Below are 26161 nucleotides of genomic sequence, written 5' to 3' on the forward strand. Positions count from 1 at the left end.
CACGTGTTCCCATATCTCGACGATTGGCTGGTGAAGAACACATCCGAGGCAGGAGCCCTGCAGTCCATGCAGATGACTATTCGCCTCCTGGAGCTACTGGGGTTTGTGATAAATTACCCAAAGTCCCATCTTCTCCCAGTGCAGAAACTCGAATTCATCGGAGCCCTGCTGGATTCTCGGACGGCTCGCGCCTATCTCCCAGAGGCGAGGGCCAACAACTTGTTGTCCCTCGTCTCGCGGGTGCGAGCGTCCCAGCAGATCACAGCTCGGCAGATGTTGAGATTGCTGGGCCACATGGCTTCCACAGTTCATGTGACTCCCATGGCCCGCCTTCACATGAGATCTGCTCAATGGACCCTAGCCTCCCAGTGGTATCAGGCCGCCGGGGGTCTAGAGGACATGATCCACCTGTCCACGAGTTTTCTCGAATCCCTGTATTGGTGGACGATTTGCTCCAATTTGACTCTGGGACGTCCCTTCCAAATTCCTCAGCCTCAAAAAGTGCTGACCACGGATGCGTCTCTCCTGGGATGGGGAGCTCATGTCGATGGGCTTCACACCCAAGGAAGGTGGTCCCTCCAAGAAAGCGATCTACAGATCAATCTTCTGGAGTTGCGAGCGATCTGGAACGCTCTGAAGGCTTTCAGAGATCGGCTGTCCCACCAAATTATCCAAATTCAGACAGACAATCAGGTTGCCATGTACTATGTCAACAAGCAGGGGGGCACCGGATCTCGCCCCCTGTGTCAGGAAGCCGTCAGCATGTGGCTCTGGGCTCGCCGTCAAGGCATGGTGCTCCAAGCCACATATCTGGCAGGCGTAAACAACAGTCTGGCCGACAGGTTGAGCAGGATTATGCAACCTCACGAGTGGTCGCTCAATTCCCGTGTGGTGCGACAGATCTTCCAGGCGTGGGGCACCCCCCTGGTGGATCTCTTCGCATCTCAAGTGAACCACAAGGTCCCTCAGTTCTGTTCCAGGCTTCGGGCCCACGGCAGACTGGCGTCGGATGCCTTCCTCCTGGATTGGGGGGAAGGTCTGCTGTATGCTTATCCTCCCATTCCTCTGGTGGGGAAGACTTTGTTGAAACTCAAGCAAGACCGAGGCACCATGATTCTGATTGCTCCCTTTTGGCCGCGTCAGATCTGGTTCCCTCTTCTTCTGGAGTTATCCTCCGAAGAACCGTGGAGATTGGAGTGTTTTCCGACCCTCATCACGCAGGACGAAGGGGCTCTTCTGCATCCCAACCTCCAGTCCCTGGCTCTCACGGCCTGGATGTTGAGGGCGTAGACTTTGCCTCTTTGGGTCTGCCAGAGGGTGTCTCCCGCATCTTGCTTGCTTCCAGGAAAGACTCCACTAAGAGAAGTTACTTCTTTCATTGGAGGAGGTTTGCCGTCTGGTGTGACAGCAAGGCCCTAGATCCTCGCTCTTGTCCTACACAGACCCTGCTTGAATACCTTCTCCACTTGTCTGAGTCTGGTCTGAAGACCAACTCCGTAAGGGTTCACCTTAGTGCAATCAGTGCATACCATTACCAAGTGGAAGGTAAGCCGATCTCAGGACAGCCTTTAGTTGTTCGCTTCATGAGAGGTTTGCTTTTGTCAAAGCCCCCTGTCAAGCCTCCTACAGTGTCATGGGATCTCAATGTCGTTCTCACCCAGCTGATGAAACCTCCTTTCGAGCCACTGAATTCCTGCCATCCGAAGTACTTGACCTGGAAGGTCATTTTCTTGGTGGCAGTTACCTCGGCTCGTAGAGTCAGTGAGCTTCAGGCCCTGGTAGCCCAGGCCCCTTACACCAAATTTCATCACAACAGAGTAGTCCTCCGCACTCACCCTAAGTTTCTGCCAAAGGTTGTGTCGGAGTTCCATCTGAACCAGTCAATTGTCTTGCCAACATTCTTTCCCCGTCCTCATTCCTGCCCTGCTGAACGTCAGCTGCACACATTGGACTGCAAGAGAGCATTGGCCTTCTATCTGGAGCGGACACAGCCCCACAGACAGTCCGCCCAATTGTTTGTTTCTTTTGATCCCAACAAGAGGGGAGTGGCTGTAGGGAAACGCACCATATCCAATTGGCTAGCAGATTGCATTTCCTTCACTTACGCCCAGGCTGGGCTGGCTCTTGAGGGTCATGTCACGGCTCATAATGTTAGAGCCATGGCAGCGTCGGTAGCCCACTTGAAGTCAGCCACCATGGAGGAAATTTGCAAAGCTGCGACGTGGTCATCTGTCCACACATTCACATCTCATTACTGCCTGCAGCAGGATACCCGACGTGACAGTCGGTTCGGGCAGTCAGTTCTTCAGAACCTGTTTGGGCTTTAGGATCCAACTCCACCCCCCGAGGGCCCTGTTTGTTCTGTTCCAGGCTACACTCTCAGTTAGTTGGTAAATTTTTTAGGTCAATCTCAGTTATGTCCTCGCCGTTGCGAGGCCCAATTGACCAATGTTGTTGTTTTGAGTGAGCCTGGGGGCTAGGGATACCCCATCAGTGAGAACAAGCAGCCTGCTTGTCCTCGGAGAAAGCGAATGCTACATACCTGTAGAAGGTATTCTCCGAGGACAGCAGGCTGATTGTTCTCACAAACCCGCCCGCCTCCCCTTTGGAGTTGTGTCTTCCCTTGAAGTGTATTGTCTTGCTACATACTGGACTGGCCGGCTCGAGCCGGTTTCGGGCGGGAAGACGGCCGCGCATGCGCGGTGCGCGCGGGCGCGCGAGGGCTAGCAAAGGACTTTGCTAGTGAAGTTTCCGATTGGAGGGGCTGCCGTGGACGTCACCCATCAGTGAGAACAATCAGCCTGCTGTCCTCGGAGAATACCTTCTACAGGTATGTAGCATTCGCTTTCTCACCACTAGCATCATGGGAAAGTGATTCAAAAGACAGCATGTCCCAGGATGCATGTGATCTTCTGAACTTGTCTTCCAGAATGCTCAGCAAACTTTCCCATGGCCATATGATGTCAGTGGAAAACTCTTATAGTCCCAACACCTGAATGTGATTGGGAATATGTACACTGTAATTTTTTTGTAAGATTTCTATTCTCTGTGATTGCACTATGGAAATTTTGCCTTTCATTTGGATATGAATTACAGTAGCTTCATAAGCTTATAAAGCAGCATATATTTTAATCATAAGACACCCAGGACAGATACAATAAAAGTGATCTATTACCCACCTCTCAGCGAGGACTATAATTTGTTCTACTTGTAGGATTTCCCACCATGATTAGTATGATTTCACTGAGAAAAAAATGTTAAATAGCTCTATCCCTCCTGTCATCCTCTGAGATGGGTTTCAAAGGAAGTATTATTTGCTGAAGTAGAGAAATGTAAAGTAGCTTTATTTCCTTCTGGATCACATGAGGGCTTTTTAGTTAATAAGATCCAACTGCAGCCACTTGATTGAAGAGCTGGCTCCTTTCCATTAGGATAGTGAGGAGGGCAACTATTTATTCTCTGGTCCCAAAGAAGGCAATCCCATTAACATGTCAAACATTTACTCTCTTGAAATTGCCTTGCAGTGATGAATGAGCTTTTTAATTTTATTGATTAGGTTTTTTTTATTTATTACATGAAATGAGTGAAATAGAAGAATGTTTCCAAAGTGCATCAACCTGACAGGTGATATTCATAAAAGGAATAACAAAAGGTGCGATGTTAACACGTTAATCTTGGAATATACAGTCTTCACAAAATAATCACAGGCTTTTTCTCCTGGGACTTCTGTCCATATCGACTCAGTAGGAAAATAACGCATAAAGCTTATCTACAGGAATTTTTTGTGTGTAACATAACCGAACACTAATGCTTAGAGGCCCTTTTATTAAGCCGTGTAGGCGCCTCCGCATGTCCAACACACATCAATTTGGAGTTACCACCTGGCTACCATGAGGCCCAGGCAGTAATTAAGTTTTTTACGCGCGTCTGCTACACACACCAGAAAATCATTTTTATTTTCCTGCACGTGGCGGAAACCGGGCAGTAATCATCATTCTACGTGTGTAGATGATTACAGCACGGTTACCACGTGAGACCTTACCGCTAAGTCAATGGCTAGTTGTAAGGCCTCAGACGCAAATTGGACACCCACCAATTTTTATTTTGCCGCACATCTATTTTCAGCAAAAATAAAAAAAGGCCTTTTTTTACAGACGCGCTGAAAAATGGATCTGTGCATGCCCAAAACACGCACCTACACTAGTGCAGCCCATTTTTTGGCGCACCTTAGTAAAAGGACCCCTTAATGAGCTGCTCTGCATGATTTTGTATCATAGCACTTTTTCTCCTTTATTCAGCAGCTTTACAGGCTCTGTGACTGGTTCTCCGTCCTAGTACTTTAGGGTCAGAGACCATGCTAGTCAGAGATCTTTCTTTCAGAAGGATAAATAATTAGATTCTGTCCCCTTGTATTGATGTTAAGGCATTGGCCAGGGACTCGAGCCAAAAATCTGGTCCCCTTGCTGAGAAGTGAAGAGGCTGGGGATCTGGAGCCAAAAATCAAGATCCCCCACCTCTCCCTGGGCTTGGTATTTATACCCTGCACAGTTACTACATACTGCCTTTATCCACGTGTTTATTCACGCCTTCAAAGAAATGATGCAAATTGATGAGGCAAGACTTCCCTTGGCTGAACATATGCAAACTTTGTCCTATTAAACCATGTTTCTTTACGTTTTCCGTAATTTTAAGTAATACCTTTCTTATGCATTCACCTTGAATATGGACATCAAAGTGGTGTTGCTAACCAGCCATTACTTCTGAGGATTTAATTCATAGATAAAAAATTACCATTTGATAGGATCCTTTAAGAGAGTAATTCTATAAGAGGATGCCAAATTATAGGTGCTAAGAGTGCGTCTATGTGGAGGGCAGCTCTTTTTTATGCACCAAGAACATATCTATTTAGAGCCATTCTATTTAGAAAAGTATGTGACTATTGTTTTTGTAGAATAATAGCACATATCCCCCAATATTCAGAATGAAATGACCGTCTGAAGTGCACTTAGCTGGCTCTCTTGTGGTATTCAGCGGCGGATAGCTGACTTTTCCCCGCTGAATATCGCCGGTTAGCAGCTAAAAGCCGATTATATCATCCGATATAAGTGGCTATCCGGCAATTTTCAGTGTGCAGCTGGCTAAGTTTATAGGTGGAATAACTTTGGCTGGCTCCAACTTAACCAGCCAGCGCTGAATATCGGCTTGGCCAGTTAAGTTGAAACCGGCCAAATTTAAACCGGATATTCAATGCTGGTCACCGGAAACGGCCCAGCATTGAATATCCAGGCTTGGTGCTGACTGCAGGAGGCAGCCCAGCTATCTCCTTCAGTCTGAATATCGGCCCCTTAGTAACATAGTAGATGATGGCAGATAAAGACCTGAATGGTCCATCTAGTCTGCCCAGCAGTCATACTCTTTATGAATTCATGATCAAACCAATAATGAATGTGGTATAAAATACTTGAAAATACTGGTCTTTCTTTGCCATTTCTGGGACATCCAAGACACGGGTCGTGTTTTGGCCTAAAAAGGCCTTCCTCAGGACTCTTCTGTTGGGTGTGTGAGGATTCTAAGCAAGCCTTAATGAAATAGTCCAAAACAGAACTCGTGTTGAGTCTGGGATGTTGTAATAAAGCCACATTATTTTGGACATCGTCTGCTGCTCTATTTTTTGTCACCCTCGCTGTGTTTGACTGGAATATTGGCTTGTACACATGCATGTTTTCATTTACGTGTGCAAATAACTAGAATACCAGCATTTACTTGGGTACTTGTTGTCTAAATCTAGGCGTTTTTTAATAGAGTTACCCCACAGGGGTTCGAAGTAGTTTAATAGAACTGCTATGTAGGCTTCTCAGTAATTGGTAATATGCCAACCTGACTTTAAGTGCTTCTGTTTGTCATAGAATATGGAGCTTGATAGATCATGCATTGATTGCCCGATGTAATATGGAGGAACCTATTCGCTGTGCAGCTGTCAGTACTGACGGGATCCACCTTGCACTTGGAATGAAGGATGGTTCTTTCACAGTACTTCGAGTCAGGTAGAGTACAAAAGAAAGAAATGAGAAATGCATTTCATGTGTCCGGACAGCTTTGGGGAGCTCTTGTGATCCTCTTCCAAGCTGCGCCCTCACTTCTTTGGCTAACTGGCTAGCTGTCCTCACTGCCCTAACGCCAGCCTTGTACCACACACAAACTAGCTGGTGTCAGTATGGAAGCTTAGAGGAGATATTCAGCAGCAGTGTTAGTTCTGGATAAACGATTTAAAGGCTGTAATTACTTTGAAGTTTAGCCCTTTAGTTGCTAAAAATGAACAGAAAGGAGGCATAAACTAAAGACGTGTGATCAAGTGTTCATAAAACATATCTTGTATGATTAAAAGATATTTATGTCCACTTCTTTGTGGTAAACATTCAATTGTACATGCTAACAACATTTTTCTGTATGTCACATATTGTTTTTCTGTAACACAGAGACATGACAGAGGTGGTCCATATTAAGGACAGAAAGGAAGCTATCCATGAGCTGAAGTACTCACCAGATGGTGGTTTCCTTGCTGTGGGCTCCAACGATAGCTCAGTTGATGTTTATGGAGTTGTTCAGAGGTACAAAAAAGTTGGAGAATGTATTGGGTCCCTGACTTTCATCACTCATATGGACTGGTCGTTAGACAGTAAATATTTGCAGACCAATGACGGCAGTGGCAAAAGGATGTTTTACAGAATGCCAGGTATTTCATTTTATTATTTGATTGTTTTATATTACGTGAATCCAAATAGCATTTGTTTAGAGCGGATCATAAGTAAATGCACTAGATGATTATTTATCTTCTACTATGTCATTGTGTGCTGTACCTGTATGAGCATCCTTCCTTCCAATTACCTGTTTCAACTGTTTCTTTTTATATTATTGTGATAATCAATAAAAATTACTAACCCCCCCCCAACAAATAAAACAAGTAAATACACTTAACACATAATAGCCAACAGGTAAAAATGGCAACGAATCACTGATGGCGGTAAATAAATAAGTCTTCACTTTTAAAATTAAATATTATTTTTTTGCTGCTGGAAACCCGAGTTACGTTAAAGTATGTCCTCAGAGGGATTATAATCTAAGGGACATGTTTTTTAAAGAGTGCTAGGATTTTTGCACTTAAAACGAGTTAACAGGTGAAAACAACACGCCTTAAGTGCAAAGGTTCTGTAAAAACGCTTGGGAATGTAACCAGCATTCCCCCTGCAGATTCTGCACAGAAAAGTACTCTAATGCTCCTTACTTTTGGGTGCTGTGAGCACAGATGCACCTAACAACACTTCCTGACATTGTGTTAGATGAACCCGCATTAAGGTTCTCTTTTATCAAGCCACGCTAGTGGTCCCTGGTGTGGACATGCTGACAAAGCCCGTTCACTTTGAATGGGTTTCGTTGGATTACTGCACTGGGAAAGAGGCCCTAGCTGCACGTGTGATAGTACGTTACCTACTGGGAACTGACTGCAGTGTGCAGTCCCCACTCCTTCCCGTGCTAAGTGCCAAACCTTTATTGCATGCTTGCACTACCAGTTGGGGGGGGGGGGGATTCTATAAATGGTGCTCAGATTCTGGCACTGCAAAAAATCGGCACTACCCTCCAGATTCTATACAGGGCCTAGAGTACCATGCGGTTCCAAGCGTAAATCTAGGCATATTCTATAACTACACATGTAGATTAATCGTTTAACAAGCTGTTAAGTGTTGTTAACAACTCTTAACAAGCAATAAAAAGCACTAATTGGCAAGAATTAGAATTTACGCAGGTACATTGTTAAGAATATTCTGTAATGTACTGCACCTAAATTCTAATGCGCACAGGCCAAAAGGGACGTGTTTAGGGGGTGTGAAAATGGGCATTTCATGGGCATTCAAAAATCTATGCGCATTGTTATAAAATAGCTATGCAGGTAGACCCTACCTCCAGGCTTACCTGTGTCCCTGGTGGTCTAGTGGATTTGTTAGGGGCAGGAGCATAGCCCCCTTGCTCCGGCCCCATGTAGCACTACTCTAAGATGGCTGCCATGACCTCTCGCAGCAGCTCATGGTACTTTGTGTAATACCGTGAGCTGCTGCGAGAGGTTGAGGCAGCCATTTTAGAGAGGCACTGCAAGGAGCAGGAGTGAGGTGGCTGCGCTCCTGCATCCAATGACACTGCTGGACCACCAGAGATACAGGTAGGCACTGGGACCTACCTTCATGGCTGGGCGGGGCAGGGGGCTCTTGCTGGGGGGGGGGTCTTAATGCAGGCTCGGGGAGGGGGAGGGAAAGAGGGGATATTGTCGGGAGGACGGGAGGGGGCTTGAGGGCTTTTTTTTTGGCGGGGGTGGGGGGGAGGAAGAAAAGAAGTTATGTGACTGCCAGCCCGAAATTCAGAGCTGGCACCTGCATACCTATGCGGCCTTATTTACGACCGCTTTTGAACTGTCCGGTTAAGTTTTGCTGAATATCCCCACTTAAGAGGGCAGGAGAGGCTCCTGCCTGCTTAAACCGCTTTGAAGATTGGTCCCAATGCCTGCACTTTCGTGAATTTAGTAATACAATGTACTGATGAAAACAAGTAATGAAGCATGGTGTTGCTAAGCAAGAAATGTTTTTACAAAAAGTTTTTAAAAAGGGGGAAAAAGATTAATAGGGCATATATATATTTAAAAAAACACATATACTAAAGGATCCATGACCATGTGCACCTGACCACCTAGAAAACTGTGAGTTAAGCAGTCTGGATGCAGGAATTCTGAAGATCCTTCACATTAGGTTAAACTTATATTAAACTCTACTTGTGCTTGGGATGAGGTTTGAAGGTATTGATGTAAATATTGAGGAGCATATTGCCACTATTTGGGTATCTGCCAGGTACTTGTGATCTGACTTGGTCACTGCAGGAAACAGGATACTGGGCTAGATGGAACATTGGTCTGACCCAGGGGATTGGGCCCTATACTCAATGCTAAATAACCAGCCAGGAACAGCTCCTGGCCGGTTAAATAGCACTACCCAGTTATCACCGCATGGTCTTTTCTTTTTTTGGCCTTTTTACCTGCTGAGGTAAAAAGGGCCTCAGCATGCAGCAAAAACAGTCACCACCATTAGTGCAGGGCCCCTTTTACTGCAGCTTGGTAAAAGGGCCCCAAAGATAAGACAGATTTTTATGCGGTCCCATTTGTGCGTTAATTCTGGCTGCTTAAGTGCTGACTCTGCCCCCAAGCCACATTGAGCCTGCAAAAAGGTGGGAAAATGTGGGATACAAATGCAATAAATAAATAAATAATGCCTCCAAGATAGCCAGCTTTGTGTTTGCACCATCCACAATATTCAACGGCACTTAACCAGTGAAGCTTGGCTGAATATTAGCGGCTTGCCCAGACCAATAAAGTTATCATGATTTGTAGAGGTGTGATGAGGGCCACAGCTGTAGCTGGAGTCTGGACTCTCCTGTTTGATGGATTTGTGGTCTGACCCAGCATGGAATTTTTTCAGTTCTAATGTTTTATGTTGTATCCTGAGGTTTTGATGTTAAACAAACAGTTACGTCCAGTTGAGTCTATTACCTGGGTCAGAGAGTGCTTATGGTTAGCAGCTGCACATAAAGATAATAAATGCTATTTTTTAATGCATTTTAGGTGGAAAAGAAGTTTCAAATAACGAGGAACTGAAAGGCATCCAGTGGGCTTCATGGACATGTGTATCTGGCACAGAGGTGAATGGTATTTGGCCCAAATACTCTGACGTTAATGATATAAATTCAGCAGATGCAAATTTTCCTGGCCAAGTCTTAGTTACAGCTGACGACTATGGAGTAGTAAAGTTATTCCGATATCCTTGCTCAAGAAAAGGTAATTTTTTTTTCTGCTTTGCATTTACCGTGGAATGCTTTGGGCTAAATTTTCAAAAGCTTCCCGAAGATTTGGACATGTAGGGGGTAATTTGAAACATTCAGAAAGTGGCTATTATAAAACTGTGCAGAGGTGTATACACACTTAAAGAATTGGTGCAAGGAAATGCTCTTAGCATGATCTACAAGTAGGAATTCCCAGGGCATTACTGCTATTAAGAAGTGCTGAGTCTCTGATGGTGTTTCATCTGAGGCATTAAACATATCTTTGCAGTCTCTGCACGCAAACAAGGCTTTTCATAAAATTGCCCCACACTATGCCCCGGATTCTATAAAGGGTGCTCACATTTGAGCATAATCCTGACATACGTGCATAACTAAATCGGGTAACAAGCCAATTAACGTCCTTAACTGGGCACTATCGATGTTAATTGGCACCAATTTGGATTTACAAATACATCTCGCTACGAGCTATTCTCTAAAGCTGCGTGCCAAAATCCCATACATGAAACCCAAAAGAGGGCATGGCCATGGCAGGGGAATGGATGGGTCAGGAGCATTCTGGAAATATGTGCAGTTATAGAATACCTTCGACGCATGCCCAAATTGGGTACCAGGAATTTTCAGCAGGAGTAAGTTCTGGTGCCCAGATTTGGGCGTAGGAATCAGCACTAGGCACTGTTTTATACATGGCACTCAATCCAGTGCACCTTTAATAGAATAGCGCTGGGCGCTGATTTTTTTATGGTGCCCAAATGTGGGTGTGGGAATCAGGGTTATACACTATTCTATACAGGGCACTCAGGGGCCCCTTTACAAAGGTGTGTTAGGTTCTACGTGCGCGCAGCACTCCGTACCAATTACCGCTGAGTTATCGCCGCACAAGCCATTTCCAGGGGTTTCTTTTTCCCCCGGAAATGGTGCGCGTTCGGAGTGGGACTACTGCCGGCGGCCGCGTTGGGTCAGCGGTAGACCCGAAAGAGCAAGCAGTAAGCCCGCATTGGGCTTGCTTTGTAAAAGGGCCCCTTAGTTAGTTAATAAATTAATTTAATTTATGTTGCTACCAAATCTTTGCTCCAGTATGAACCATTTTGCAGGTTCTCTCCTCTTGATGGGCAAGAGTGCTAGGCTTGGTTTTTGGTGAGTTGCAAAATGACAGAGATCCCACACATTGCCACAGAGAGCTAAACAGTATCATTCATTATCCTGTTACATTTCATGATGCTCAGGAGTTGCCTGTGTGGGTTTTTTTACCATCCACAAAATATATAGCATGGCGTTCCCTGTGGTGCTGTATATATTACACTGTTTTCAACTTATTCACTGGTGGAGTCTGTGAGCACTGAATTATTAAAAAGATTACTTCCGCTGGAGTTAATTGAACAAGAGAATGTCTGCATCGTTTTATTGTAGACTTACTGGTAATTCATAAGAACCCCTTCAGAGTTCTAATTTTACTTTGTATCTCTCTATCTCTTGAATTCTTATGTTTTTCATAAACCACCAGCTAACAGAAATATGAAGGCGATACAGTCTATCCAGTTTGCCCATCCATACCAACTACTAAGCTCTACAATCCCTTCCTCTCCCATAGAGATTGTCTTATTTCAAAAGCCAAAATGATTAGGAATGAGGATGTTTTCACCCTGGCAGAGCACAGCAATAACTGTGTTTGGAACCCATCTTTCACAAATTTATCTCTTTGGTCTTTCATGATATATCAAGTGAAGGAAACTTGTGCCGGGAGTTCAAAATATGCAAAAGCATAACTCATTTTTGTTTTATGTTTATAGGGGAAATAGGCCACCTGGAGATATGAGAACTATCATGGTTTTGATTTTGGTTTAGTATTCAGCAGGGCAGTCACTGCAAACAAATATATGGATGAGTTATCAGTAATATCTTTATGTAAATGATTAGCCAGCCTGTCTGTATAATTCTGGAGTCTGTACATGAGTTCCTAACTTTATGCAGATAACTTTATCCATATAATTTTATATAAATAGGTTAGGAGAGGAGTCAAACACAGCAAGGGTGACAAAAGAAAGAGCACCCTGATGATATCCAAATAATTGTCTTTATTATAGCATCCAAGACTCAACACGAGCCGTGTTTTGGCCTAAAAAGGCCTTCTTCAGGAGTCTAAAAACACATCTTCTAATGGATGTTGTGTTGATTATGAGCTAGTCTTAATGGAAAACATTAGGTGCCTGCAGGGCCGTGCCGATGCGGTAAGCGAGGTAAGCGCCGCAGGGGGGCGCCCACCTCTGGAGGGCGCCGCCGCGGTGCTTACCCTCGCCCCGCCGAGGCCTTTAAATCTTTTGGTCGCCCCGGGTGTCACCAGAAAGGGGGGTGCCGCCGCTCCCGCTGCTCTTCATCCTGGCACCCCCCCCCCCCCCCGCACCAGCCCTTTAAATTTATTTGCCGACGCGATAGTGAGCGCAGCACCTCGTGTGGAAGTAAAGGAAGCGGATCCGATCATCTCATTGGGCCTTCCCTCACTGTCCCGCCCTCCTCTGACGCAACTTCCTATTTCCTCTAGGGCGGGACAGTGAAGGAAGGCCCAATGAGATGATCGGATTCGCTTCTTTTACTTCCACACGAGGTGCTGCGCTCGCTATCGCGTCGGCAAACAATTTCTTTTTAAAGACGGGTGGCAGGGAGAAGACCAGGCAGGGTGAGGGTGGGGGACAGATGGGGTGACCGTGAAGGTGGGGGAGGACTCGGATAGCAGAAGGGACTGGGTGGGAGCCAGATGGGGTGAGGGGGACTCGGATGGGCAGAAGGGACTGGGTGGGAGACAGATGGGGTGAGGGGGACTCGGATGGGCAGAAGGGACTGGGTGGGAGACAGATGGGGTGAGGGTTGGGGGCACTTGGATAGCAGAAGGGACTGGGTGGGAGGCAGATGGGGTGAGGGGGACTCGGATGGGCAGAAGGGACTGGGTGGGAGACAGATGGGGTGAGGGTGGGGGGCACTTGGATAGCAGAAGGGACTGGGTGGGAGACAGATGGGGTGAGGGTGGGGGGCACTTGGATAGCAGAAGGGACTGGGTGGGAGGCAGATGGGGTGAGGGGGACTCGGATGGGCAGAAGGGACTGGGTGGGAGACAGATGGGGTGAGGGGGACTCGGATGGGCAGAAGGGACTGGGTGGGAGACAGATGGGGTGAGGGTGGGGGGCACTTGGATAGCAGAAGGGACTGGGTGGGAGACAGATGGGGTGAGGGGGACTCGGATGGGCAGAAGGGACTGGGTGGGAGACAGATGGGGTGAGGGTGGGGGGCACTTGGATAGCAGAAGGGACTGGGTGGGAGACAGATGGGGTGAGGGGGACTCGGATGGGCAGAAGGGACTGGGTGGGAGACAGATGGGGTGAGGGTGGGGGGCACTTGGATAGCAGAAGGGACTGGGTGGGAGGCAGATGGGGTGAGGGGGACTCAGATGGGCAGAAGGGACTGGGTGGGAGACAGATGGGGTGAGGGGGACTCGGATGGGCAGAAGGGACTGGGTGGGAGACAGATGGGGTGAGGGTGGGGGGCACTTGGATAGCAGAAGGGACTGGGTGGGAGGCAGATGGGGTGAGGGGGACTCGGATGGGCAGAAGGGACTGGGTGGGAGACAGATGGGGTGAGGGTGGGGGGCACTTGGATAGCAGAAGGGACTGGGTGGGAGCCAGATGGGGTGAGGGGGACTCGGATGGGCAGAAGGGACTGGGTGGGAGACAGATGGGGTGAGGGTGGGGGCACTTGGATAGCAGAAGGGACTGGGAGGGAGACAGATGGGGTGAGGGGGACTCAGATGGGCAGAAGGGACTGGGTGGGAGACAGATGGGAGAAGGGGCATGGAGCTGGAACTGGGGTCTGAAAAGTGAGCAGGAGGGAGAATGGGGTCATGCCTGGGGCAGGGGTGGATGGGAGAATCAATGGATCTGGAACTAGGGGCAGCCGCAGGTGGGAACTGGGAGCCGAAAAGAGGGGGCAGTGAGAGAGGGGGGATAGATCCTGGATGGAATGGGGAGTGAGAGGGAGGGCAGACCCTGAATGGATGGGAGGGGGAAAGAGAGAGGGCAAATGGTGAATCGAAGGAGCAGAGAGAAAGGGCAGACAGTGGATAGAAGGGAGTGAAAGAGCAGACAGTGGATGGAAGGGGGCAGAGATAGAGGGCAAATGCTAGAGGGAAAGGAGAGAGAGAGGGCAGATGGTGGATGGAAGGGGGAGAGAGAGATGGCAGACTGGGGCAGATGGTGGATGGAAGGAGCAGAAATAGAGGGCAGATGTGGATGGAAGGAACATTAGAAAGGGCAGACACTGGAGAGCAGAGAGAGCGAAGACAGATGCTGGATGGAAGGAAGACGGTGAAAAGAAGATAAGGAAAGCAGAAACCAAAGACAACAAACTGTAAATATATATTTTTATTATTTTGCTTTAGGATATAGTATTTTAGCTGTGTTAATAAATGTTTATAAATAGAACATGTAAATAAGGTAATCTTTTTATTGGACTAATTTTAATACATTTTGACTTAACTTTCAGAGAACAAAACCCCCTTCCTCAGATCAGGATAGGATACTGTAACAGCACTATACTGTATTGACCTGAGGAAGGAGATTTTGGCCTCTGGAAGCTAAATGTATTAGTCCAATAAAATGGTATTATTTTATTTTCTGTATATGTTTTATTTCTATTTGTTAATTTGTAAAGTGGTGATTGGTATTTGTTAGTTTTTTCAAATTTACATCTGCTGTCTTTATATTTTGCACAGTACTAGGGGACATTTTCTGTTTCTGTGGTGTTGCATTGTATGCAGAGTCTGGCATCGGGGGTTCAGTTTAATTTTTGTCTAAATAGAAAGTTTATGATTACTTATCCTATAGTGGATTAGGGTGTATCTGTGTTTGAAAAAGACATGGCTTTCAGTTGGCATTGACTGTGCAGGATCTACGATCTGTACTATTCTGTCTGGTTTCGTTTTACAATAGGTGAATTGATGTTCTAGTGCTCACTGTAGTGTTTAAGATGCTTTCCTTTTCCTTGTGTGACTCGTAGAAACGACTGCTTATGGTATGGTAAAATTGCTCTATAGGTCGTGAGTGTTTTGTATTCTCGGTATGCCTAGTACTGGATTTGGGGGGGGGGTGTTAAACAATGACCGGCCCCGGGTGTCAACTACCCTAGCTACGCCACTGCTGCCGACGTCTCCCTTCCCTTGCACTCGTTGGTTCCCTCAGTGTCCCGCCTTCTTCTCAGAAGAAGGCGGACACTGAGGGAACCAAGAGCGCAAAGGGAAGGGAGACGTCGGCAGCGCTCCGCTTTCACTGACGCTGCTGCGACCGGAAGTAAAAGATTTAAAGGCCCCAGGGTGCGGAGGGAAGGGCAGAGAGGCATGGATGGGAGGGCAGGGCCCAGGGAGAGGACAAATTGCTGGAAGGGAAGGGGAGGGGAGAGAGGATTGCTGGCTATGGATGGAGGAGGGAAGGGCAGAGAGGGACAAGGATGGGCATGGGGGCCCAGGGAGAGGACAAATTGCTGGAAATGGAGGGGAGGGGATAGAGGAGGCAAGGATTGCTGGCTATGGATGGAGGAGGGAAGGGCAGAGAGGGACAAGGATGGACATGGGGGCCCAGGGAGAGGACAAATTGCTGGAAATGGAGGGGAGGGGAGAGAGGAGGCTTGCTGGCTATGGATGGAGGAGGGAAGGGCAGAGAGGGACAAGGATGGACATGGGGGCCCAGGGAGAGGACAAATTGCTGGAAATGGAGGGGAGGGGAGAGAGGAGGCTTGCTGGCTATGGATGGAGGAGGGAAGGGCAGAGAGGGACAAGAATGGACATGGATGGGAGGGCAGGACCCAGGGAGAGAGGAGAAATTGCTGGAAATGGATATAGAGCAAGAAATGAAGAAGAAAGGAGAAAAGTAAAGAAATAAATGGAAAGGAAGCCCTGGAAATGGAGTTAAGAGGACATATAGCAGCAGAATCAGATATTGGACCAGCATGATTGAAAAAAGAAAGTCACCAGACAACAAAGGTAGAAAAAAATTATTTTATTTTCATTTTAGCATTTGGAATATGAGAATTTACATCTGCTATCTTATTTTGCAATGTATAGCAATTTGTTTCTAAGAATATTACTGACAATTCCTTTCAGTGTGGCAAGTGGTGAGCGATCATTTTCATGGGGGGGGGGGGGGCGTGATCATTTTCACGGGGGGGGGGGGGCGCCAACTGATAGTCTGCAGGGGGGCGCCAGAGACCCTAGGCACGGCCCTGGGTGCCTGAAACCTTTTGCTGCTATCTTGCAAAAAAATGTGTGAACGTTCAGACTCTACAGAGTACAAAAAAAAACCCAAATAGGTTATGCTTTTAAAGTTAGGTCTGCTACTTGTGCATGCAGACTACATCTGTTTGAGTGGGCATAAGTCTGAGGAGGAATTTTTGGCTTGTATGGTGAATTTAGGTTTTACTGAATTGGGAAGGACTTGACCCATATAAGAATAAATGGGAGATTTATGATTGATCCTGTTTCCTAGACTGATCATAATCTTATTTTGTTCCATGTCTGCTGATTTTTGTTATCAAGGTACAGAAAATGAGGGCCCTAACCTTTGTAAGGTGCGAAATTGGGCAACACTCTGTCTTCTCTGGTGGATAAGGTTACAGTTACTTCAGAGGATCTTGGTTTAGTTCCCAAGATAGCCAAATACTTGTCAGAATGGTATATTATGTAGTGACATTTTAGATCACCTTGCCCCAATTAGGGCAGTTGGGATCAACCTGTGGTATTTGGGGTATAGGCTGGTTCCAAAAAGAGTGGGTGTGTAGAGGTGACATTCATAGTGCAAATGTAAAAAATTGCATAGGGCAAAGCTGCTGGCCAAATGCAATGAACGTTGGGAGCAATTCAGTAAAGGACACCTATTTGGCCGCTACAAAATTAGCGCCAAAAATAATGGTACCAAGGGTATTTATTATAAGGACCATTTTGAAATACGGGAATAAGGCTCTACTTATGCACAAAAATGTATCTGCGATCACTTACTCCATGTCAATAGCTGACATAAGTGTTCACAGCTATGCAGCACTTCATATGAGCGTAACTCATAGGGGCCAACTTTTCAAAATGATTGGGGACACTAAACCCAATGGAAATTACCACTCCCTGGATACAAACAAGGAGTTTGCTCAACTCAATAGGGGGGGGGGGGGGCTCAAGCACCTACAGATCTGGCTGCTATGGTGTAACTTACAGTATTCTGTAATTTATATGAATATCCAGTAGAGCCACCCATGTAAACAGTTCCCTTTCACATACCCCCTAAAGAAAATACGTACATAATTTATAGAATCGCATGGGTAGTATTCTGTCACATATGTAGGTATGTGCTGCCCACACATAGGCACAAATTTATTGTAGATACTATCAGGTAGCTGTTAATGAAGCTAAGAGAAACTAGAACAGTTGTCCTATTCAGGGAATCAAATACACTGTTGGTTTCTGACAGTAAGAGATTTAAAGAAGGGTTTGCAGACATTGGTGGTCAGTCTTTACTCTCAGCCTCAGATTTCTTGTGATTTTTTTTTCGATGCTATAAGCCAAGGGATCAGCTTTTATCTTTTGGGAAGGTTTCAGAGGGGTTATTGGCGATGTTTCCAGCTGGGCTGCAGTGATCCAATTCTTTGATCCCTTGCCAGTTTTCTTGGCTAAGAATATGGTTTTGCCCCCTTTGACACAAATTACTAATTTTACCTTGCAAGAGGGTATAATGCCGGGGAACATTTATGCAGATGTTAGACCCATGCTAGAAAGTGCCTAGGCAAACCCTTGTTCCCGTGTAAGGAAGTGCCTAGGCAAACCCATGTTCCTACGGCACTTCCTTCTTGGGCCACCTTAACAGAAGTAGGTCTAGGAAACCTGGACAGAATGGCATGGCCCAGAACAGGAAGGATAAAACGTCTGAATAAGAGAATGTCTAACTCGTATTATCGAAACAAGATGGGCGTCCATCTTTCATTTCGATAATACGGTCGGGGACGCCCAAATCTCCACATTTAGGTCGACCTTAGAGATGGTCGTCCCTGATTTTCGGCCATAATGGAAACCGAGGATGCCCATCTCAGAAACGACCAAATCCAAGCCATTTGGTCGTGGGAGGAGCCAGCATTCGTAGTGCACTGGTCCCCCTCATATGCCAGGACACCAACCGGGCACCCTAGGGGGCACTGCAGTGGACTTCACAAATTGCTCCCAGGTGCATAGCTCCCTTACCTTTGGCGCTGAGCCCCCCCAAAACCCACTACCCACAACTGTACACCAGTACCATAGCCCTAAGGGGTGAAGGGGGGCACCTACATATGGGTACAGTGGGTTTCTGATTTGGCAGTGTAGTTTGTTATTGGAGAACAAGCTAGTTCTTTGGTAGTTTTGTTGCACGAAGGTTTGATTTTTGAAACAAACTCCAAAGTGGTTAGGGGTACATTCATGGCTCTGTGTTTGCTGAGGCAGGTATGAAATTTGATAGTTCAAGATAATTTGGCCTCTTTAACTTGCATGTTTTTTTTATTATGCATCTTGATTACTGTAATAGCCTGTATGGTGGTTCACAAAAAGCAGTGGGAACCACCATCAAACAAGCAAATAGTCCAAAAAAATGCTGTTTGTTGAAGATTCACATATAGGATTAGTTCGTACATAGGACTCTACATGGGCTATATTTTGGCACACCTGCCTTCCTCAGGAGTCCACAGGGTACAGTGCGTTGTTCAAATCCTATGACGAGCTATAGAGCTTAGTCTCATGTAAGATCAATAGTTGATTGAATCGTCAATAAAGAGCACTTTTTTGGACTATTTGCTCGTTTGCCTGGTGGTTCCTCCTGCGTTTTGTTGCTGTCTGCAGTTTGTGGGATCTCTTTATTTCTTTTGTTTGTGTTGTGGGGTTCACCAAAAACACAGATCCAGTGATTCCAGTTATTTTAGAAAATGGCATCTCATTTATTGGTACAAAAGAAGAGAAAGTAGTGGTCATCTGATACAATTGCTGAAGCAACTTCATTGGATCCTGATTGAATTTTGGTTGCAATTTAAAATACTGAGTTTGATTCATGGGGCAGTAAACTAGTAAAAATGAATGTCGTATCTCCCAACTTGATTGCTATAGCCTTCCCAACAAGGCTATTTGTCCTTTCTGGCAGGGCTTAAGTTGAGGTGCTCTCATCATCAGGCTTTTGAGTCTGCTGGCCTCAAATGTGGAATTCTCTTCCCAAGGATGTCTCAAGGAGAAGGATTATCTCTGGTTTCAAAAGATATTAAAATTAGGACTATTTCTAAAGGTATATGTGTATATTTCTACCTGCTCTGGAATGGGCGCAAATTGTTTTTTTTTTCTTTCAGAGGTTTTGTTTTGTTATTGTAATTTTATTGGACTATTTTAATTGTATCATGCTTCAAATGTGTTTAGTGAGGCATATAATCAAGTGAAATAAATAGACAGGAAACTTATGTGGATAACAGCTGAATATTGCTGCCATCCTCATAATTATTGGCCCCTACTCCCAGAACAACTCTGGCCACTCCTTAGGTTGTTTGGATACAAGTTATTCAGCCATAGGTACTTTATAATATCGACCCCACGATCTTCTGGTGTAATTTCGCTTGAACAATGTTTACCTAGAAGGACCTATTTTGGGGCTAATTTTATAAGTGACTTCTGTGGGTACAGTGTAATTTTGCACACTCAGATAGGTACTTATAAAATTGCCCAGTTGACAGTTATTGGTCAGCTTTTCCTAGAGTTTCTGAAACTTTAGTAACCTCTTTGCTATCTAAACTAATTTTATCTTCCTGTCCTTTAGATTCATGTGTTGTTTAGAAAGCTTCCCTCTGATGCTTTACTGTGGATTTCTACTTTTATAAACCATTATATACATTGTGGTTTCTTCTCACCCTCTATGGATAAGATTATTCTCAGTATCAAGATCCTAGTTTACCATCAAATTGTAGGCCCATTGCTAACATTCTACTTTTTACAAAGCTTATGGAATCTATTGTTTCAAGACGGTTAACAACCTATATTGATGAGTTTTCTATCTTGCAGACTTTTCAATGTGGCATTAGGCCATTTCAAAGCACTGAATCCCTACTTTTAGCCTTAGCTACCACGATACGGTTTATTCTCAGCAAGGGAGGAAGGGCTGTGCTTTTGCAGTTCGATCTATCAGCAGCTTTCGGCATGGTGGATAATGATGCTTTACTGGCCCCATTTATAGGACAAGGGATAGAGAGAAGTGTGCTAAAATGGTTTAAGAGTTTTCTTCAAGTTCATTCATATGCAGTGAAGCTACAAGGTAATCTTTCTTAATTTTTGTTCTCTAAATGTGGTGTCCCCCAAGAATTACTACTGTTCCCTGTGATTTCCAATATTTTTATGAGTACAATGGTATTGGATAAGGGTAAATATTTATATTCTTATGCAGACAATATATCTATCCTTCTGGATGTGAATTCAGATACATGTGTTAGTCTCTCAAACACTGTTTCTTATATTTCTAAGATTCATTCATGGGCTGATAGATTTCGGTTGAAGCTTAAGTCTTCTAAGACCAGGCTCTTATGGTTTGGAACACTAATTCCATCTTTTCCTTCTTCTGTTTTACTCGAAGGAAATATAGCTCTTCCTTTTAAAGGAACCTCGAAAATTCTGTCAGTCATTTTGGACTCTCTTCTTACATTTCATCCTGAAGTAAATAATGTTGTACAAAAGTGTTTTTGTTTTTTTTTTTTCAAATTGAGACAATTAAGATCTGTGCGGGCACTTTTTGAACAGAATTTTGCAATTCTGACTCAGGGCCCTGTTTACTAAGACGCGCTAGCATTTTTTAGCGCGTGTACAAAATTAGCATGCACTAACTGTGTAGGTGCCCCTAGGAATATTTTGGGCGCCTACACAGCGCACGTTAATGGTTAGCGTGCACTAAAAATGCTATCACGCCTCTAGCGCAGCTTAGTAAACAGGGCCCTCAATGTGTCATCTTGTCATATCTGGACTACTGCAGCTTCTTGCATGCTGGCATTTTATTGGGTTTGCAAAAAAAGATATCAGTTAGTCCAAAACATGGCTGCCCACATGCTCTTTCAGAAATCTAGATTTGATCATGTCTCGCTGCTTCTAAGAGAGCTACATTGGCTCCCAGAAGAACAGATTTTAAAATTTTTCGTGAGGATATTCCTGAAGATTTCTTGACCATTGTATCTTTTGTTAATGTAGGTTTCCTGTTAGACGATCAAGAATTTTTAAGCTTATGTTTCCCTCTTTTAAAGGTGTTCGATTAAACAGAATGTTAGAGTATTCCTTTTCTTATAAGGCGGCTTCAATTTGCAACACTCTGCCTGAGGTTATACGATTTTCTGATTTATATCTTTATATTTAGAAAACGTTTAAAGACTTTTTATTTCACCGATACCTGAATGGTTCTGAGTTCGCTCTTTTCTTTCTGGTTCTCTAGGTATTGCATCCTGTAGTTTATTTCTTTTGTAAACCACTTTGGGACTTTTCTAAGGGTAGAAGGAGGTAGCCAAGATATGTTAAATGCCCCCATAATGGAAGATGAAGTATCATGGGCCATAAAGCAGGGACCTTTGGGGAAAGCCCCGGGAACAGATGGGTATAGAGGAGAATTCTATAAAATGGTGAGGGATGAAGTAGGGGTACCCATCACATTAATGTTTAATGCCATAGTGCAAGAAAAACAAATGCCCATCTCCCTGAGGACAGCCCAGATCATCGTGCTCCCAAAACCTGGACGGGACACACAGAAACCAGAATCTTATAGGCCAATCTCGCTACTCAATTATGAGGCTAAACTATTTGCCAAGGTTTTAGCAAATCGATTATCGCGAATTCTGAAGACTCACAGGTGGGATTTGTACAGGGTCGAAATATTACAAAAAATGTGAGAAAGATATTGGTAACATTGGAGGCGGTATCGGAGCGGGCCACACCGTCGGTGCTGGTCAGCTTCGATGCCGAAAAGGCATTCGACAGGGTAGTATGGGACTTTTTGTTTGGAACGTTAGATGCGTATGGAATAACAGGGTTTTTTCAGGAGGCAATTAGAGCATTATACTATCTTCCACAAGCCCAGGTGTGGGCGAATGGAATATTGTCCCCTCCCTTTCTCATTTGTCGGGGAACAAGGCAGGGATGCCCACTATCACCTTTATTATTTGTATTAACATTAGACCCATTGATTAGAAATATTCAACAAACACCCGATGTACAGGGAGTTAGGATGGGCACAGAAACTTTTAAAATAGCAGCGTTTGCTGATGACTTATTAGCACATGTGACTCAGCCAGAGGAATCATTACCAGCTCTCATTGAGTGTATGGCAGAGTATGGCGACTTTTCAGGTTTTAAGCTAAATCTAGAGAAGTCTGAAGCTATGCAGAGGGAGGGAGCCCACATTAGAGAATGGCAAGGACAACTACCGTTAAAATGGGCGGAGGAATCGTTCAGATATCTGGGAGTGCGCTTGACTATGGATACTACAAATCTATATAAAATCAATATAGAAAAGTTGTTACAGGACACCAGCAGATCTCTCGAGAGATGGAACCATTTGCCCCTGTCCTTAATAGGCAGAATTAATTTATTTAAAATGATTATATTCCCAAGGTGGCTCTACATATTGCAGGTATTGCCACTACATATACTGGGTAAAGACATCAGAAAGTTAAATAGAATAACCCGGAAGTTCCTGTGGGGGGGGGGGGGGAAGAAATCAAAAGTTCGTTTTGAATATCTGTATGATGGCTGGGCGCAGAGGGGAGTGGGATTACCCTGTATAAAACGATACAATCAAGCATGCCTGTTGCGACATCTTAGGGATTGGCTGCTCAATACAAACCAGTATACGCCGACTAGATGGGAGGGAACACTATTTGAGCCCTGGCACTTGAATTTCATATTGCAGGCCAAAACAAAAAATTTACCATTAAACTTTCGGAAAAGCATATTGCTACTGCCAATGAGAAGCATTTGGCGATCGCTCATGCAGATGTGGAAGCAAAACCCCAATGTTAGCGATCAGCTTCCACTAAGAGGAAATGGGGACTTTCCGCCGGGAATGGAGAAAGGTATATTTGATAGGTGGTCGAGGGCGGGGATTACCTTGCTCGAACACCTAGTAAATGAGGAGGGAGGGTTGTATGGCTTCCAGGATCTGCAGCAGAGATTGTCTTTAGCCAACCAGGATCATTACTCATATAGACAACTACATCATTACTGGTGCAGTATGCACCAAGAAGCAATAGGCACAAAGCTTGGTTGCAGGCTTCGTGAATTTTTAAGGGGAGATGCGCACGGGCAGGTATCAATATCGAGTTTACATAGAGCTTTAGTATCACTGAGTCCCCCCCGTACCTACGAGATACTTAAAGAGGCATGGAGAAGGATCTGGGATACGAATTGAAAGGAATAAATTTTGCAAAATTGATAAAAGATATACCAAAACAAGTAGGTGGGGCAGAGTTACAGGAGAGTCAATATAGGGTAATACACAGGGGATACATAACACAAAAACAAGCAGCAAGAGCGGGTTGGATAGGCGAAGCTCAATGCTCCAAGTGTAATAGAGAAAGTAATACCTTTTTGCATGCATTCTGGAGATGTGCTCGAATAAAACTATTTTGGGGAGCGATACAGAACTATATTGAACATCTCATAGGGCAAAGATTACTCCCCTCTTGGAGAGGAGTGTTGTTGAACAAAAGGGATGCGTATGGGATATCAGACAGACATATAGAGCTATTTTTATGCAAGGCATATGCAGTGGGGAAAAAATGCATACTTAGACACTGGATGCAAGAAGATCCACCCTCCTTTTGGTACTGGAGAAATAGGATGCATGAATTAATGCTTTGGGAGGCTAGGACGGCTTATGGTACTCCAAAGAAAAGAAAGGAGTTTATTAATATATGGAGTAAGTATTTGCAAAACATCTCCCACAAAGCACGAAGTGCGGTGCTAAATAGACTTGGAATGCCTTAGCAAATGGGGTGTTCAGGAGATAAGCACTCCAGGTTGTAAATGGGTATAGTCCTGTAATAGATATTGGGAAAGACTAGACGCTATGAAGTAAGAAGATTATTGTGAAGATGTTAACCCGGGGGGTGGGGGGGGCGGGAGAGAAAATGATGATAGAAAATATTGATGATGCAGTTACGATGTACAGTGGGGGAAATAAGTATTTGATCCCTTGCTGATTTTGTAAGTTTGCCCACTGACAAAGACATGAGCAGCCCATAATTGAAGGGTAGGTTATTGGTAACAGTGAGAGATAGCACATCACAAATTAAATCCGGAAAATCACATTGTGGAAAGTATATGAATTTATTTGCATTCTGCAGAGGGAAATAAGTATTTGATCCCTCTGGCAAACAAGACCTAATACTTGGTGGCAAAACCCTTGTTGGCAAGCACAGCGGTCAGACGTCTTCTGTAGTTGATGATGAGGTTTGCACACATGTCAGGAGGAATTTTGGTCCACTCCTCTTTGCAGATCATCTCTAAATCATTAAGAGTTCTGGGCTGTCGCTTGGCAACTCGCAGCTTCAGCTCCCTCCATAAGTTTTCAATGGGATTAAGGTCTGGTGACTGGCTAGGCCACTCCATGACCCTAATGTGCTTCTTCCTGAGCCACTCCTTTGTTGCCTTGGCTGTATGTTTTGGGTCATTGTCGTGCTGGAAGACCCAGCCACGACCCATTTTTAAGGCCCTGGCGGAGGGAAGGAGGTTGTCACTCAGAATTGTACGGTACATGGCCCCATCCATTCTCCCATTGATGCGGTGAAGTAGTCCTGTGCCCTTAGCAGAGAAACACCCCCAAAACATAACATTTCCACCTCCATGCTTGACAGTGGGGACGGTGTTCTTTGGGTCATAGGCAGCATTTCTCTTCCTCCAAACACGGCAAGTTGAGTTCATGCCAAAGAGCTCAATTTTTGTCTCATCTGACCACAGCACCTTCTCCCAATCACTCTCGGCATCATCCAGGTGTTCACTGGCAAACTTCAGACGGGCCGTCACATGTGCCTTCCGGAGCAGGGGGACCTTGCGGGCACTGCAGGATTGCAATCCGTTATGTCGTAATGTGTTACCAATGGTTTTCGTGGTGACAGTGGTCCCAGCTGCCTTGAGATCATTGACAAGTTCCCCCCTTGTAGTTGTAGGCTGATTTCTAACCTTCCTCATGATCAAGGATACCCCACGAGGTGAGATTTTGCGTGGAGCCCCAGATCTTTGTCGATTGACAGTCATTTTGTACTTCTTCCATTTTCTTACTATGGCACCAACAGTTGTCTCCTTCTCGCCCAGCGTCTTACTGATGGTTTTGTAGCCCATTCCAGCCTTGTGCAGGTGTATGATCTTGTCCCTGACATCCTTAGACAGCTCCTTGCTCTTGGCCATTTTGTAGAGGTTAGAGTCTGACTGATTCACTGAGTCTGTGGACAGGTGTCTTTCATACAGGTGACCATTGCCGACAGCTGTCTGTCATGCAGGTAACGAGTTGATTTGGAGCATCTACCTGGTCTGTAGGGGCCAGATCTCTTACTGGTTGGTGGGGGATCAAATACTTATTTCCCTCTGCAGAATGCAAATAAATTCATATACTTTCCACAATGTGATTTTCCGGATTTAATTTGTGATGTGCTATCTCTCACTGTTACCAATAACCTACCCTTCAATTATGGGCTGCTCATGTCTTTGTCAGTGGGCAAACTTACAAAATCAGCAAGGGATCAAATACTTATTTCCCCCACTGTATGTAAGCAACAGTGACCTGTTCTTAGGTTAACGAAGTGTTTGAATTTATGGATTATGTTTACAATGTTTATTGTCATCAATAAAAACCGTTGAAATATAAGGGTAGAAGGAGGTATATAAGACTAATGACTAGAATAGAATAAGCAGGGCCAGTGCAAGGATATTATCCACCCTAGACTAACTTTCTGCCTTGTTGTCCTTCCCCCCAATTAACCTTTAGATCCCTTGGATCCCACCTCCAACATTCATGAGAATAATCTGGGTAAATGGTCTATTTGAAAGCTGTCTAAAAAAAGAAGCCACACGAAGTGTGGAGGTTCACTTAATCCCCTAATGTCAGTTAACGGAGACCGTATACTGTACGTATAATAATAAACAGTACTGTACATATGTTTATCAGATGTCAAGCGTCTTTGGGTCACAATGGTTAAATGCACGCTCTGGTTAACTGCATGCATTTCTTTGGTCCCA

At 45.0% G+C, this 26161-nt stretch overlaps 1 protein-coding gene across 1 annotated transcript in view; it reads left to right on the top strand.

Annotated features, from left to right (window-relative positions):
* Window positions 1-26161, top strand: part of EML5 (EMAP like 5) — a 388000-nt gene that overhangs the window by 148202 nt on the left and 213637 nt on the right. The window contains exons 9-11 of the mRNA XM_030214976.1: window positions 5907-6044; window positions 6477-6733; window positions 9659-9871. Of these exons, the coding sequence (XP_030070836.1) occupies window positions 5907-6044; window positions 6477-6733; window positions 9659-9871 (608 nt within the window). The remainder of the gene's footprint in view (window positions 1-5906; window positions 6045-6476; window positions 6734-9658; window positions 9872-26161) is intronic.

This window comes from Microcaecilia unicolor, chromosome 9 (assembly GCF_901765095.1).
Source record: "Microcaecilia unicolor chromosome 9, aMicUni1.1, whole genome shotgun sequence".
Classification (NCBI taxonomy): domain Eukaryota; kingdom Metazoa; phylum Chordata; class Amphibia; order Gymnophiona; family Siphonopidae; genus Microcaecilia; species Microcaecilia unicolor.